General features: G+C 56.1%; 2 protein-coding genes across 4 annotated transcripts in view; one reads left to right on the top strand and one right to left on the bottom strand.

The window, feature by feature from the left end:
* Nucleotides 1-707: 707 nt before the first annotated feature.
* On the bottom strand, nt 708-6,795 carry OLFML2A (olfactomedin like 2A). The gene is made up of 8 exons (XM_031601981.2): nt 6,690-6,795; nt 3,508-3,768; nt 3,321-3,428; nt 2,972-3,157; nt 2,633-2,879; nt 2,327-2,545; nt 2,059-2,244; nt 708-1,942 (listed from the first exon to the last, which is right to left on the bottom strand). Exons 1-8 carry the CDS (start codon nt 6,753-6,755, stop codon nt 1,341-1,343), a joined length of 1,875 nt encoding a protein of 624 aa, XP_031457841.1. The 5' UTR covers nt 6,756-6,795; the 3' UTR covers nt 708-1,340.
* Nucleotides 6,796-7,305: 510 nt separating this feature from the next.
* The window catches only part of NR6A1 (nuclear receptor subfamily 6 group A member 1), a 66,647-nt gene continuing 57,762 nt past the window's right edge, over nt 7,306-16,190 (top strand). For 2 of the 3 annotated variants that reach the window (XM_090121684.1, XM_090121683.1), the window contains exon 1: nt 7,321-7,428. In XM_090121684.1, coding sequence (XP_089977810.1) covers nt 7,362-7,428 — 67 coding nt within the window. In that variant the 5' untranslated portion in view covers nt 7,321-7,361. Of the gene's footprint in view, nt 7,429-16,190 lie in introns of all 3 variants that reach the window. The other variant, XM_090121685.1, reaches the window with a different exon arrangement.

The raw sequence follows: 16,190 nt of genomic DNA, 5'->3' as shown, positions 1-16,190 counted from the left end.
AGCACAGAGCAGAACGGCAGCCCCCGCAGAAGAACAACAAAGCCCTGGAATTAGAGATGTGCTGGGAGTTTACTTTACTGCAAAAAAATGTCAGAAATCTGTATTGTTTGGACAGGGATTTGCTGGGGATCGTTAGATAAAAGCCTGGCAGGGACCCAGCCAGGGGGAAAACAGTCAGCCGGCTCCTTTCCCGCGGCGGGGACTGGCGGCTGAGCAGGGGATGCACCGCACCGCGCTGCGCTGCCCGGCGGCGGCCGTTGGATCCGGTCAGGAGCAGGGCCGGGCAGGACGTCCTGCGGCCCCGGGACGGTGCCGGGCTGCCCGTGCGTGGTGCCATCCTGCGCTGTTCCCAGCAGGAAGCTTCAGCCGTGCCCTGGACGTGTGCTCTGCCCCGGGGCTGCTCTCGCCCCTTTGCCCCCCGGGGCCCCCTGGCAGCGTCTCACTTGCCAAATTTTGCAGCGGGTTGGGGCAGCTGTGGCCGCCTGTGCCCACGCTCAGCTGTTCTCTCTATTCAGGTTTCCTGGCACCATCCCAGCTCCCAGATGTTCCTCCTCAGGCTGCAGCTCCGACCTGGAAATTCCTGTTTTTTTCCTCAGGACAAGCCAGGCTGCGCTCCTGGCACTCAGCGCCTGCGGGATGCGGCCATGGCACAACTGCCGGGTGCCAGCCCAGCCTGGCTTCGGAAGGAGCGACACAGGCAGACGACGTGGCTTTATATTTGTTACTTTTTAATACCGTTCACTTCTAAATTGACAGAAACCAAGCCAAGCAATGCCCTGCTGGGGAGGAGCACAAAGGCTGCAGCTCCCTGGCTACGTGCCCATCCCAGTCTGGTGTTGGGTGCTGGGTTCAGGCAGGGCAGAGCGTCACACCAATGCTGCTCTGTGCCAGCGCACAGCTCCTGTGAATGCATTTAAATAACAAGCTAATGGGCTGCAAAAGCAAAGGCATCTTAATTGCGTCTTCTAAAATAGCAATCGGTGGCTGTTCCTCCCAGCGAGGCAGCGCTCAAGTTGCACCCGCCCTGCAGGACGTGGTCCTGGGTGGGCCAAGAGCACCCAGAGCTGCAGCAGGAGCAGGGCCAGGCTGGGTGCAGCCACTCTGTGCTGGGGTGGGTGCCCGGTGTGGGGACACACAGGGCTCTGCTCCTCACTCTGCCCCAGGCTTCCAGAGCCGCCGGAGGTGGGAGGTGGCCCCAGCAGCCACCACGTCGTGGGGGTGTCCGTGTCCCCTCACCCTGACGCTCCCCCACCCCGGCCCCAGTGTGCAGCACAGTGTGGGGCTTCTGGGTGGAGGGGGCTCTTGGGGAGCTGGGCTGTCCCCGCGGCCCTGGCCAGCACTCAGACCACAAAGTGCAGCCGGTATGTCATCTGGTGGCCGTTGTCCCAGGCGTAGAGCACCTTCTCCTTGGGGTTGTAGTCAACCTGCGTGGTGAAGGCGTACTCATTGAGGAAGGGCAGCCGCAGCTCTGCCTCGGTGTCTGTGTGCGTGTCGAAGGCATAGGAGATCTGCCCCTCCTTCTGGCTGGAGGTGTCCACGGCGTACAGGATGCCGCAGATGATGAAGCAGTTCCCGTAGGCGTTGCGCTTCAGCCCCGTCCTCCAGGTGGTCTCCCTGCGTACCGACAGGTCCCCGGGGTCCAGGCGGCTCAGCACAATCACCTCCTGCTGCACGTAGTCGTCATCCGCCGAGGGGTAGATGACCCAGAGCCCGCTCTCATCCACTGCGAAGTCGATGTCTGAGTGCCCCCTCCACTTCCAGGGTGTCGTGTCCTCGTACACCACGTCGTGCAGCAACGCCCATGCCGCCACATAGCGCTCCTTCAGGTCGTACTTGATGATGTTCTTGGTGAAGGCGCGGTTGTAGTAGAAGGCGCCACGGTACACCACGTGCCCGGTGCCGATCCAGTTGTAAGGCAGCTTGTAGAGGTTGCTCCAGCGGCCTGGGAGGGGTGGGAGGTGTTCAGAGCTCTTGGTGACCACAGCCCAGGCACAGAGCTGTGCCCTGAGCTGGGGGACACAGAGAGCCTGGGGGCCCCGCGCCACCACCAGCCCTCACCCTGCTTGAAGTTTTCCAGGCTCCTGAACTCCACCAGGCTGTTGCCATAGTAGTAGTTGGTGACATAGATGCGGTCATCCTTGGCTGTTGGGTCCTTCATCCAGGCCCCTTCATTGCGCCCATAGCTGTGGTGCTCCGTGGGGGGGTCCACTGAGCGGATGGTGCCTTCACACTCCACCTCCTTCACTGCGGAGGGAGGAGGAGGGGAGGAAGGCTCAGTGCTGCCAGACACAGTTTGGAGCTGCCCGCACCACCCACCTTCACCCACCTCTGTTGGGCACTTCAGAGCCCCCAGTGCTGACAGCTCCATCCCCGAGGGCGCTGCCAGGGGGGCTGTGGGCAGTGGTGCGCGGGGCCGGGGCAGTGCTGGGTGCAGCTGTGGTGTGGGGCAGTGGGGGCTCTGTACGTGTGCCAGGCTGAGCCGGGGTGTCCGCGAGGCCCCGTTCCTGCTGCCGCTCGGGCATGGTCACCACCCTGGCAGGGCTCTCTGTGTAGACATGTAGTGGGGTCAGCACTGGCCATGGGGAGCTATGGGATGGTGCTGCAGCCTCACAACCCCAGCCTGAGCACTCACCACGGCTGCCGGCCGTCCTCTGCACCTCCTCCACCTGCCCAGCCTTGTAGTAGGTGATGCCCCGCACCACAGTCTGCTGCTGTGCGGGCAGCTTGGGCTTGGCCGTGGGCTGTGGGCCCCCTCTCTTGGCATTTTCCTTCTTAGGCTTCTCAGGCTTTAGTGGTTTCTCCTTGGGTGTGCGGGCAGGCAGTGCCTTGCGGACAGCAGGGAACCGCGCCGCATCCTTCCCACGGCTGCCTGCCGTGTCCTGGGGGAGCCCAGTCAGAGCCCTCCAACCCCTTCACACAGTGGAGCTGTGGGCACTGCTGCAAGCCTGCAGCATGGTGGAGCTGGGGGTACCTGTGCTTTGCTGTCGGGAGCGGCAGCAGCATCCTTCTGCAGCAGCTGGTAGCCCAGGTTGGAGATCTCCTTCTTGATGCTGATCATGATGTCGGAGTAGTTCTCATAGCGCTTCATCTGGTCAGCAAGGTGCAGGACGCTCTCCTTCATGATGTTGTTGTCCCGGCTCAGGTTGGTCTTGATGGTCTGGGAGAGAAAAAGAGGGAGAAGTGAGGGAGAAGAGAGGAGGTGTGGAGCCCCACAGAGGAGCCCACAGCACCCCAGAGGACCCGAGCACCCAGATGACACCTGGCCACAGATTGTGGTGTTGCTAGGTTGGGTGCAGGCACGCAGTGGGGAAGGTGCTCACCTCCTCCAGCGTGTTCATCTGGGCCACCACCTTACTGATGTAGGAGTGCACCTTCATCAGGTCCATGCTGTAGAGCGTTCCCTCCAGTAGGTCCACCATAGACTGCAGCTGCGGGGGGAAAGCCAGGCTGGGGTGGGGAGCACAGGGCCCCAACCCATGGCTGTGGTGCTGTGGGGCTGGGACCTACCTTGAAGAGCTCGGGTGCCTGCTTCTTCAGCTTCTCCATCTTCCACTCGTTCTCACAAGGGTTGAGTGAGGAGGGCGGCGCAGTGCAGGAGCACTTGCAGTCAACCCCTGAGCTCACCGTCTCCACAGTGTAGAAGTCCTCCACGCGTGCGCTGCCATCCCTGACGCGGCTGCAGGCGTCCTTGCTGAGCGGGCGCAGGATGCACTTGCAGCGGCAGTCAGAGCCCTCCGAGGTCATCCGCACCTGGTCCTCGCCCAGCGCCTGGGGGGATGCAATGCGGGGGTTCCCGTGGGGCCAACAGCCACCACTGGGCCCCTTCCACTGCATGTTCCTCCTCGGAGGCTCCCGGCCACAGGGCACGGCCTGACCCAGGCTGCTCCGTCCCTGTCCCCACCAGAGTGACAAAGCCCAGAGCTCCTTGCCCACACAGCAGAATGCCACACGCCCAGGGACAGGGTGTCCACTCCTGATGCCACCTCCCAGCTGCTGGCCAGCCCCAGGCGGGCAGCTCTGCCCTCAAGTGCTGCAGCATGGCCGGGGGAGCCATGGAGCTCACACCCCACACAGGGCCGATTGTTCACGCTGAGCTGCAGCCGCCCCGGGGTGAACTCAGCTCTGCAGATGGGCTCCCCCACGGCCCACTGCGCATCAAGAGCTCCCTTGTTCCCACACAAGGCCCTGATGCACGCTAGCGAGCACAGGGTGCTGTCGGCTGCCTTTTCCAGATAAGGAGCTGCTCTCTCTCCAGCCATGTTTGGGAACAATGCTCCCAGCATGCGGGCTCAGTGATGCTGTGCATCACCCAGCGCAGAGGTGGCTGCACTGCGGCTTCAGCATGGGGAAAACCACTTGCTCCTGTCCTGCACTGCTCACCACGTGCTGTGAGCAGGGCTGTGAGCAGGGCTGGAAGATGCAGCACAGCAGCTGCAGCCGAGATTTCTCCACCCTGGGCCAGCACCACAGCGGAGTGACGCCAGTGGAGCAGGGAGGGCTGCCTGTTCTCTCTCACGCCCATCCGTGAAAAAAAAACTTTGTCCAAGCTGGTTTTGGCTGAGACACTGGCTTGGAAAAAATGGTTTGTGTGTGCTGTAGGCTGTGTTGCAGGCTGCCCAAAGGGCACGCACTTCCCTGGGGGTCAGCAGGAACTCCTCTCACAGAGCCGTCCTGGGAACACTCTGAAGGGTGGTAGGACAGTGGTGGGGCCAATGCTCTGCAAACACAGCTCCAGTGGGGAAATTGGGAAGGGGAGTGCCTGCAGTCATGAGCACACTGATCACCGCCACTGCCACTCTTCCTGTCCGTGTCCTGGTGAGTCCCTGTGTGAGGGAATGCAGAGCTCAGTGCTGCTCGCGGTTCAGGAAAGAGCACACCCTGGGTGATGGGTTTCCGTTGGGACTTTGGGGCTGGGCCAGGTGGTAACCTAGCTGGGTTGGCCAAGGTCTGCCCAGAGCTCAGCCCACCCCTGCAGCCCGTGGGCAGGAGCAGATCCTGGTGCCGTGAGGGGAAGTCAGTGTCGGGACCTCTGGGAGCGTGAAGACCCTGCGGCCATGGGATCAGTGTGACTCACTCTGGGAACACCCGGTGGCAGGGCTGGGACATGGCTTTAACTCTTGTTGTCCCATCCTCCACACACCAGGAGTGCAGTGTGGCGTGGGAAAGGGCAGTGCTGCAGCATTTCTGCCAGCACTGTGCCTTCCCGACCCAGTGGTGGCTGAGAACGGTGACCAGCACTGCTCCTTCAGCCACCCCTCGAGTGGGAGGCTCTCCTTCCTGAGGTTGCAGCGAAGCCCCCCTGCTTTGCATTTCTTTTCATAGGGAAACGAAGGATTCGGCAGCTGGGAGGAAACCATTGGGCTGCTGGCAGTGCTGCAAATGGAACAGGATCTAGTCAACCTCTCTGCAGGGCGCCGCGGGCAGCGAGGGATGTGGGCAGGGAGCGGATCCCCTTAGCAAACACTGCAGCTCCAAGCCCCGCTGACCTCCCCATGGCCGTGTCAGCACTTGTGCAAACACGAGGGAGAGCTGCAAGCTTCTCCCTCCATCTCTGCATGCGCTGAGCCAGCAGCGCAGCCCTCCCAGACAGGGAACCCCGCTGCTGGCTCAGCCCATGCAGAAATCCACATGCGCAGCAGCATCCCAAAACCATGAGAGCAGCAGTCCCAGCCCTCGCAGTCGTGCACCTTCCAGCCGGTGGCAGCTTCCCGTGGGAGCAGAGCAGGCCGTGCCATTTCCCTCCCATTGCTTCTTGGCAGCACTGCTCTGGGGAGGAACGGGGCTCCGCGTCATGCTTAGGTGGGGCGTGCACAGTGCCGTAGCACTGCTCTGCGTTGTTTGCGCTGCGCGTGGAGTTGAGCAAACCGAGGTGGGAAGCGGCAGTAGCTCCTACAGCCAGGCAACAAGGGAGCTCCCTTTGCACGGGCGGTAACATTAATCCCCGTTCTGCCCGCTCAACGGCTTCCTTAAACAGGAACCATATGTTCTATTTATACGTGAAAGGTTATAAACAAGGAAGTCTTAAAACAAGGTCCTCTCATTGCGGAGGTCGGTGTCAGGAGCATCAGCGGGGGCTGTACTCGGCGTTCTTCCCTGCTCAGTGCGGGCGGTGCTACCGAGGCCGGCGGACACCCAGCGGCTCCGTGGGGCGGCCGCAGCCCCGTTTCCCCGTGCCGTGTCCGTGCCGTGAGCCGGGGAACTTCCCCAGCGCTGCTTGCGTTTCTGGGACCCACGCAAAAGCGCTCCCACGAGCGCTGAATTTGTGCCATTTGGTGAAAGAGGGACCTTCGCCGACGAGCGCCGGGCAGCGCTCGCCACGATGCGATTTCTGCCGCGGGGTTTGCGCGGTGAGCGGCCCCGCGGGGGAACCCCGCCGCTCTCCGCCCGCGGGCGCTCGGCACAACGCGGCCCGCCCCGACGCGCGGAGCCGGGCGGGAGGCGGCCGCGGGGCGCGCCGGTGTGCGGGGCTCAGAGCCCCGAGCTCCGCGTCGGGAGCCGCCCCGCACGGCGCAACCGGTGCCGCACCGCGGGAATCCGCGCCGTCCGTCTCCCGAGCCTCGCGCGCGGAGCGCTCCTTCCCGGGCTGCGCTCGCGGCGCCGATCCCCGCCCGACGGCTCCCGGGGCTCCGCCCGCGCCGCGCACCTGAGCCCCGCGCTCCCGCTGCGCTCGCGTCCGGTCCGCTCCTTACCGTGACGGCGCCGCGCGCCGCGGCCAACGCCGGCAGCAGCAGCGCCGGGAGCAGCAGCGCCCGCATGGCGAGAGCGGCGCCGAGCGCCCGCACCGAGCGCCCGCTCCGCCCGGCCAGCGCGGGGAGGAGCCGCCCCGCCCCGCCCCGGCCCCGCGGCGGCACCGGCCCCGAGCTGCTCCTCGTCCCGCCCCGGCGGAGTGCCCGGTGCCCGCCCCGGGGCCGGACGGCTTCGTGCCGCCCGCGGCTGCCTCCGCCGTGCCGTGCCGTGCCGTGCCGTGCCCTGCCCCGCGCCGCTGCCCGGCAGCCCAGCCCAGTCCCGCCCCGCCCCGCCTCGCCCCCCCCACAGAGCGGAGCCCCCCGCGCCGCACCGCCTCGAGCCCCGGCCGCCCCCTAGCGCCGCACGGCCCCGCGTGGGACGGGGCGGGCCGGAGGGGCGGGGCCAAAGCGCTGCGGGGCGGGGCGGACGAAGGCGGAGCCTCTCTCCCCGCGGGGATATCCGGCGGCGCGGGCGGACTACGCTTCCCGGCGTTCCCCGCGGGAGGCGGGGCGGCCCGGCACGGCCCGTGCGCGGCGCCCGCAGCGGCGGCTCGGGGCTGTCAGCCAGCGCCCGGAGCGGCCATGGGGCAGCGCGGCCGCCGGGGCCCCTGAGAGCCGCCGCGCCCCGGCGCCGCCATGGAGCTGGAGCCGCCCGCGGAGCTCCCGGAGCCGCGCGCCGCCGCCAAAGGACCGCCCCGCAACGGTGAGCGTGTGCGCGGGGCGCGGGGCCGGGCGCGCTGGGGGGCTCGGGGCGCGGGCCGGGCCCGGCCGTGCCGCGGGGGCGCGAGGCGGTGCGGGGCGGTGCGGTGTCACGTTGCGGTCCGGCCCGGGTCCCGCAGCGGCGGGTGGGGGCGCGGGCGCGGGGTCCGGCGGGGGCGCAACAAAGGCCGCGGCCGCGCTGCCCCCTCCCGGCCCCGCGCTTTGTGCCCCGGGCGCTGCCCCAGCCCTGAGCGCCGCGGGCGGGAATCCGCGCGGGGGGGGGGGCGCGGCGCTCCGGGGGGCGGTGTTGCTCCGCGCCGCTCCCGGTGCCGCCGCCGCTCCCCGCGTTTCGGGCCGCGCTCCGGACGCTGCAGGCACCATTTGGGCCCTTTTACACTTCCAGTATGCAGCTGCCGCATCTGCACTTGAATGTCCCTGCCAATTTTTATGGCTTACGATTGCATTTTACCATCTTAAAGCACTTTTCTCTACAAAGGATTCTCTCGAACAAAAGGGGCTCCTTATCGGGCAGTGCGGTGTTTGCTGCCTTCGAGCGCTGCCCCGATGCACCCAATGCAGAGATGGGCATCTTTGTAACCTCCCATGAATGTCCCTGTGGGCTGTGACCCTCGGCGCAGAGTTGCTGGGTGCGTTTTATCTCCCTTAATTAGATGTTCAGTTGGATAAGAAGCATTGCATCTTTCCTTTCGAACTTTCTGCCTTGGTTTGGGAGCTGATGCTGCTGTGGTCCCCATTCAGCAGCGTTAGCAGTTAGCCCGTGCTCACTGCTTTCCCTTAAGAGATGTGGGACTCGAGATCCCTTTTGTTTGCTCCCCCAGGTTTCCAGCAGCTCGGTGTGGGCATTGCTGCCGCTACCTGCAGCCCGTCCTGCTGCTCCGTGGGTGATGTAACCCCGGTGCTGCTTTGCCTCCAAAATCATGGAGTGCTGACGCTGTGCAGAGCTGCTGTGCGACCTTCAGCCTCTGCCCGGCTGGGTGCAGCGGGGCGATGGGCTCAGCGATTTGCTGGCTCAGAAAATACCTGCAAATGGCAGTGGGGGTACGGGCTGGGAGAGCTTCCCTGCCTAACAAAGGTTCCTAGCCCTTCTGGTACCTCAAAGTACGGTATCTATGCTCACTCTTTGAGAAAACAATTGAACTTTATGGCATTGTGTGTAAAAGTAGGTTACATTAGCGGTGGCTGTGTTAAAACCCATTAATGAACTTAAGCCCTGCATGTGGTTCCTGGTTAACCCTGAGCGGACTGCCGGGGTGCGCTGCTGGCAGTGGGGGGGAACCCCAGCATTGCTTTGAAATGCAGCCGTGTGGCTCTGGGTCAGCAGTTACAGCCTTGCTGTCGGAGCCGTATTTCGGGCGCTCTCACCTTCTGAGAGGATTTCCCCCAGCATGTAGCAAACACACTTTGTAGTACTGCACGTGGAAGGCAATGGGTGAAATACATTATTTTTCAAAGTTGGTGCACAAGGGCACCGATTTCTCCTGCAGCAGAAGCAATTTCTTCCCGGCAGGGTCCTTCTGGAGACCGCTTTCTCTGTGCTTTTATTTGGTACGTTTTTCTTCTGTCAGTGAAACATAAAAACAATCAGAGTGGTATCGGAGATGTTGTGTTCGGTGGGATCAGCAGCAAAGCAGCTATCCAGAATTGAGGCAATGTGCGCTTTGCCGTGCGGCAGTGCTGTAAGGCGGACGTGTCAGGAGAGCAGCAGAGCTCCTCAAGTTCCTTAAAGTCAGGCAGGTCTCCATTTGGGTGAACCTTGTGGCAGAAGGGAGAGCTGAGGGACCGCAGAGATGTGCTGTGCTCTAAGAGCAGTCGCTCCTCGCGCCCTTCCCTTTCCCGCAGCTCTCTTAGAAATGTTACTGACGGTTTTAGTGGCTCTTTATGCTTGGTTGCTTTGCATCTGATGAGATAAGCCTTTGCCTAACAAAGGCTGCTTCGTGGATATCGCTGGGTCCTGGCTGACTCGCTATAAACATTTCTTTGAAGCTTTAGGAAGGAAAACAAATTGAGTCGTGGGATGGCATTGCTGCTAAAGTCAGATTGAATCCAGGAGAAGTTACGGTGTGAGACGGGCACAGTGCTGGTTTGTGTGGCAGGATGGGTCTCACACTGCAGTGACAAACAGTGCAGTTCTGAGCTCAGGGTGAGGAATGAGGTTGGCAATTTAGGAAGAACTAATTCCTCCATTTTGATTTGACGGTGAGATGAAAAAATGCCTCTTGGTGTGAAGTTGGAATTCAGTATTGATGGCTTCTGTAGATCATTAATCGGGAAAGGCTTCATGCGTGTCTTTGTGACAGGTGATGTGTGTTCAGCAGGCGGTGTGACACTGCCACGCTTGTTTTTCTTATTTTGTTATGAGGTGTTGTAGAGATACTCCACTATAGGAGCAGGAGGGACTCTCCCGTTCAGGACAGCACTCCTCCTGCTGTCGGGGAGCAGGGTCAGTCCTGCTGCTGCGTCTCCGGCAGGTCGCTTCTGATAGCTTTTTTCAGGAGGGGAAGAGGGAGAGGTTCAGTAAATTACTGTTCAACTCTTACATGGTGGTGGCTTTGAACAAACGCATTTAGGCTGCATTCTCTGAGGATGAGAGCACGGTTTATCCTGTTGATAAACTGCGTATTTAAATAAAGCCTTCAGCAGAGTAATCTGGTAATTCTAATGAAGTCATTTACATAAAGAATTGGCCCCGGATCTCATCAGATGGCTGCTGGTGAGCTGCGGTGCATTCTTTCCCTCCAGCTGTATTAAAGTGGCCTTTTGATCCTTCCTTTTTTTTTTTTTTTAGCCTTTAAGCCACAGTGGTTATCACTTTGCAGAGTTAATTGAGAAAAGGAAGTTGGGGGACAAGAGCACCCTTCAAGGTTTAGCTTAAGTCTTAATTATTACAGTTCTAATTACCTCATTAAAAAAAAAAAACTTTCAGATTTTACATTGATAGAAATGGTTCTGTACAAATTGTTTTTGTAGAGGAAATGCACTGCCAGTAGGACAGCTTCAGTAAAATTCTACACTGGTAAATGATTACCAATAACTTATCTTGAAAGCAGTGTGTCTGCAGTGCCTTAATGATGCTCCCGCCCCGCGATAAGGTGGCTGCGTGTACCGAGGGTGGATGGACCCCACGTCCTTCAGACACTGCAGGAGTTGTTCTGCCTCCTGTTGCCTCATCCTGGTGACTGTGTGTGAGTGCTGCTGCTTGGAGGCATTTCTGTCTGTGTGAATGTGTTTTAAGCTATTCTTTATTTTCTTCATGTGCATCAGAGGAAAAAAAAAAAGCTAAAAACTCTCCCAAGCTGTAATATGAGGTGACTGAGAACTGCTGCTGTGTCATTGCTTTGAAATACCTCCTCCTGTTGAAACTTGGTGGGAACTTCAAATATACCATCGAAATATAACGTGGAATTTTGAAGCCTTTGAAGGATGGCTGTCATAGTGGTAGTAACAAAGCAGGGGAGTTCTGGTCCATGGTGATCCTGCCAAATGCTGCCTGTTCTTCCAGAAGTCTTCTCTTTCAGCCTCACAGCTGGAACTTTTTTTGTTTGGCAGTATGTACTAAAAACTGATCATAGTATTTTGTTACTGTGTTACGTGCACTTCTGCTGTGAGATGATACATCCTGAGCCAATTCTATGAGCAGCAGCAGAGCAGTGCCCTTTCTGTTGCTTCAGGCAGTGATTATTCCTACCTGTGAATAACTCGAGATATTCAAAGTGCAGGCAGAGCTGCGCTTTGCTGTTGCACAGGAGGCTTTGCTGAGTGTTAAGGCTGGGTTTGTAGAAGTTCGTGTGTCTAAAAGGAGCTGAAGCCCCAGCTCCCACCAGAATGGCATCCCATGGGTCTGTGGTGGGGGGTATTGGCCTGGCTTGCAAAACTGGAGAAAAGTGAGGAAGCATCTGCTGAGCACAGGCTGTGTAAGCTCGTGTTCCTGCCTTTCAGCAGTGATTTGAGTGTGGTGGTTTGGTGCATCCAGCGGTGCTTGTTGGCTCTGTGCAGCTTGTCTTTGCCTCCTTCCATTTTCCTACTTACTTGATGTGTTCTCTACTGCCTTGCTGCCCAAGCACATGAGTTGATCCTTTCTGCTTCATCTTAATTTACGCGCGGCTCTCCTCAGTGAACTGTCCCTATCACAGGATGATATCCATAAAAATGACACTTCCTAGTCTTGAAAAAGCTCCCTGGGCCTGCTGGAGACGAGAGAAAAGGGCACCCAGCAGGAAGGGAGGCCCATGACTCGAAACGTTCATCAATCATTTTCCTGGCACCAGGAAACCAATCAGCCCTTCTAAGGGGTAGAGCATGATCAATCACCCAGGGTGGGAAGCAGGACCCACAGCCCTGCTGGTGCACCTCTGTGTCGGCACAGTGACGGCGTTGTCTGCGCTCACTGGTCCTGGGGAAGGGGCACCTGGATGCTCATCCTACTTTGTCTTAAAGATTTTGTAATTTTAAATAAAATCTTATGTCTGCATATATTTTTATTATAGCCAGTAGGCAGAGGCTATTTGATTTTTTCCTAGTAAGATGCCGTAAATTGAAACAAGCAAGTTGCTTATGGCTCAGCTCCCGGCCTGCTGCCTTTGGCTGCTTGTGCTGTTTCCTCCTCCTGCTTTAATAGTGACAGAAGTGTGACACAAGCGTTGTAATGATAACACCAGCACTCTGTCCCCTCATGCCGGGTGCTTGCTGTGGGTGCAGGAGGGCTGTGGGGCAGCTGTGGGGCAGCATGCCCTTGCTGCCAGCCCCATCCCCAAGGACAGGTGCTGTTCCTTCACGCCTTCTCTGCTGCAGAGCGTTTCTGACCTTCGAAACAGAAGTGTTTCATCAGAAATACTCTGGACTTTAACTCTGTGAGAAACCCCAGCGTTTAATGCACACCATGGTGTGCTCCAGGCTGGCTGTTGAGCAGAGCAGCTCCTGGGCCTGTGCCCATTGCTGAAGCCTCCAGGTGCTGGGCAGCCAGGCCCACTCCGCATGGCTGGGCTCAGCGTAGTGCTGTGAGTTGTGGCTGGCGACAGCACAGCCAGCTGCTCGCAGTGCTGGGGACAAGATCCTGGTTAGTAATTAAAAGCTTTGAAATGACCTTGAGTCTAAAGCTGTCTCAAAGTAAATTTAAGGCTTTTCTTCATTGCAGAAGAGGTTAGGTACAATGGTGTGCTGTGCTGCAGAATGTGTAATGGTGGCCTTGGGTGAAGGTGGGAGGCATCGGGAGCACAGCTGGGCACAGGCTGGCTGCTCAAATCTCTACTTGAAAGCATGTAAAAATGAAGTGGGATGTATGTGGAAATAACCAAAGAGAACAGGACAGTGTGCTCATGCCTAATTGCTTCTGAACTTCTTTCTTTTAATCAGTTAACTCTAAAATACTATTGAAATTCTTCATGTTCTTCTTGAGCAGTTGCCTTTTGTATTGAGCTGTGATTAGGAGTTCTGATTTTTTTATCTACAAAAAGTTATCCTATTTGTCAGAAGGTGGATAATGCCCAGAAAGTGATACAGTGCTAGAGTAAGCTAGAGTACTTGAATCTCTTGTGGCTTATGGTATAGATGCTCAGAGAAAAGCCATCTTGCCCTTCTTCAGGGCAGGGCTCAAGCTGCTTTCGTCTCATTCAGTCCATGTGGATAAGGTCATGCTGGGATTAATGGTTTTGGTAGGATGAGGTATTTCCAAGCTTGGCCAGGGTTTATAGTTGGGAGGTGGTGAGGTACGCTGTTGCTCAAATGACCAGCCTTGAGCTGCAACGCTGGCCAAGCAGAACGTGGCCCATCTGTGAAATGCGATGGACAGCGGGGCTCTTGAGGTGGGAGTGCTCCTATTTTGATTTCATAGGGTGTTTAATTTCTGTGTAACACAAGGAGAGAACTCAAATGTCTCTGGTCTGTAAGCATGAAGGTGTCGGGTGCTGCTGAGCCAGCTGCTGGGGGAGCAGTGATGGGATGGAGGTGGCCGTGGTGGCACCCTGGTCTGGTTCTGCTGTGTACGGCCTGGGGAATGGAGCAGTCCCCTCGAGCATCTGCATGGCAAGTGCTGTAGGAGTACATTAAACAAGGGAAAAGTTGCTGTGGTGCCTTATGGATCTTTTTGTTCAATTTAATGGCGTACTGGTTAATTGCCATGCCTGTAGTTAATTAAATTGATATTAAAGCTTCAGATTTGTCTTTTGAGTGTCAGTGTACCCTAAACTCACTTGAAAATGATTTTTCCATTGGGAAGAATGGGAGCTTCCTTTTTTTTAAAAAAAAAAAACAAACTACATTTTTCCTGTGTTTAAGGCAGGTAACCTCCTAGTACAACTGGAGACAAATCCTCAAATATCTGAACATTAGGAATGATGCTTCTCTTTTAGAATTAGAGCTATTTTCTAGTTCTCAAACATCTTTCTGATGTGTTTTTCATGATGCTTCAGTGTGCTACCACACTTAAAAGCAAATAAGACATGGCATCCCACAAAATGAGATTACAGCAGACAGATGTGGATGGAATGAGGCCAAAGGAGAAAGGAAAGTTTCTGGAATTGCAAGCAGCAGGAGCTAATGCAGTTTGCAAACACTGTGGACAGCAGGCAGAGGGAGGTGGTGAGAGAGAATCAGATTTCCCCCATTTCTTGTCTGTGTGCAGTCTTCATCCCTGGGAGGCCAAATGCTTAATGTAAGCCTCTCATGCTCACAAAACCCAAAGCTGGTCTTGGTAGGGCTGCAAGGGAAGAGCAGCTGGTACTGGAAGGCTGTAGTCACTGAATTTCATGGGAGTAGTTTGAATCAGTAATAGAGGAAGGGAACAGTGCAGAAATGCAGAATGCCAGCACTAGGCTGCTGTATGTGGTACAGTAAGCATACCTGCTGCAACTCCATTACCTTGTTTGGTAATAAAGCTTTATAGGAATGTGCTGTATCTAGGTTGTTAGAAAGCTTTTGCCCTTTCTAGTGCAGCGTTCTAACGTTGATTACGTGTTCATTAGTTGATTTTAATGGCTCAGTATTTGTGTATTCACAGTGAAGGAGTTTGTTTTAATGTGTAGTGCTTACACCTATTTTTCACATTCTAGGGCTCTGTCAAGGCCCTTGCACAGAACACAGCTCACCCACTAGTATTACTAGCTAGTCTTCTCTCATTTCCAGGTTAGTGTGCAGAGCAGTCCTAGCAGGGTTTGGCTGTGTCCATTACAGTTAGAAGTTGTAATGCTATCTGCACTAATTAAAATTTGAAGATAAACATTGTTATATTCATTAACCTCGAGGTTAAGGGAAAGCTGTTTCCAGAGCTCATAGCATGTCTGTGCTTCTCCCGGATCCCTGTCTGCCATGTACTGCTGCTGCATTGAAAGGGCATGTCACAAGGAGGAGGTCTGGTAGTGCTTCTGGTCTGAAGTGGTGGTTAATGGCATCTGGAACCTCTGGGAATGCTGGATAATTTACAACCTGATTTCTGGCATGTTTTGTGTGTCACAACATGCTGTCGGTTTTTTTGGTGGATGAGCATTTATCTGCATTGATAACTTCAAAAACTCAGTGGTACCTCCACCTTCAGTAATATCAGTTAATTCTGTTCTTTAAGGTGAGTAAATCAGTAGATTCTGTTACAGTAGCATGCCAAGGACTTGCGTTGGATAATATTTTACCTGTGACCAAAAAGTAAATGTAAGATTTTCTCTAATGTATAGACAGCACAAAGATTTACAGAGTGATTATGCAATTGATGTTTCAATATTGGAGTTGTCAGGGCTGCGTGCTAGGCAGTATCCTATTCAACCAAAACATGCTCCAGGTACAGCAGGTGGAAAATTGTCTAGGAACAAAGATGTGCATCAAGATGCCTTCAGAAGGAGGAATTAATGTTGAGAAGTGTTGGCTGTGCAACAGAAATCTGAGTAAGTGCCTGTCATTGTAGTGCTTTGGGAAAACACTAATGTGATCCTTTGGGAGCTGGAAGTCCATCTCTTATTTTTACTGCCTATCTAATACTGACACTTCTGCATTGGAATGCATTGTAATGCTGCGTAAAGAAGCTGAAGCCTGGCTTCTCCAGTGTTTGGTTCAGTACTTCAGAGCATGTAATTTAGGTTATGAATGCAATGTCTGGATAGTAAATGTCACCAAAAGATTGTGAAACTCTTGATATTAAACTTTGGTATTAAACTGTGAAGATTAACATGAATCTCAATTTACAGGCAAAGAAACCCAGATGTTTTATAAGGCATATTTAGGTTTGACTGCTGTGGCTTCCTTCCCATCGAGTGGATTGCCCCATGCGTCTCCTGGAGCTCTTGGGGTTGCTTGTTTGAAGGATTTCTTCATAATTATGAGCCCTCTGAGGGAACCCACAAACTTCTGCTTCCTGAATACAAGCACACAACAAGCTTTCCCTTTCTGTAGCCTAAGTCTAAAGACAGACACAGTTTCCACAATCTCATCTGAGGGCTGAGCTGCATCATGACCTCAGTGGCAGTGGTGGCTCTGGGCCCCTCTGCCTGCAGTGCCAGGCAGCCCCGCTGTGTTGCTGGGCAGGCTGCAGTTGGCACTTCGGATGGGTGCTGCGCTGCTGTGATGGAACACAGAAGGTCCTGAAAACTGCTCTGAAACTTGTGGTAAAGCTGAAACCGCAGCATTGCAGGGCTCCTTTCCGCCTCAATTTTTGCCTCTCAGGAGGCATTTCAGGAATTCTGTGACTTTTGATGGCATCAATAAATCAGACAGCACACCGACAGAATTTTACTGGAATGTAAACAGATGTTTAAAATAAGGATGTCT

Source organism: Phasianus colchicus, chromosome 19, assembly GCF_987193195.1.
Source record: "Phasianus colchicus chromosome 19, bPhaCol1.hap1.1, whole genome shotgun sequence".
Taxonomy (NCBI): Eukaryota; Metazoa; Chordata; class Aves; order Galliformes; family Phasianidae; genus Phasianus; species Phasianus colchicus.
This window is presented reverse-complemented; position numbering and strand designations above follow the sequence as displayed.

Bases quoted from the DNA above. Each gene is read 5' to 3' on its own strand.
- OLFML2A (XM_031601981.2), bottom strand. From the start codon at position 6,755: ATGCGGGCGCTGCTGCTCCCGGCGCTGCTGCTGCCGGCGTTGGCCGCG. The intron at 3,158-3,320 runs GTGAGCACCTTC...TTTCTCTCCCAG, and splicing joins AGATGAACACGCTGGAGGAG to ACCATCAAGACCAACCTGAG. The intron at 2,245-2,326 runs GTGGGTGAAGGT...CTCCCTCCGCAG, and splicing joins CTCTGAAGTGCCCAACAGAG to TGAAGGAGGTGGAGTGTGAA.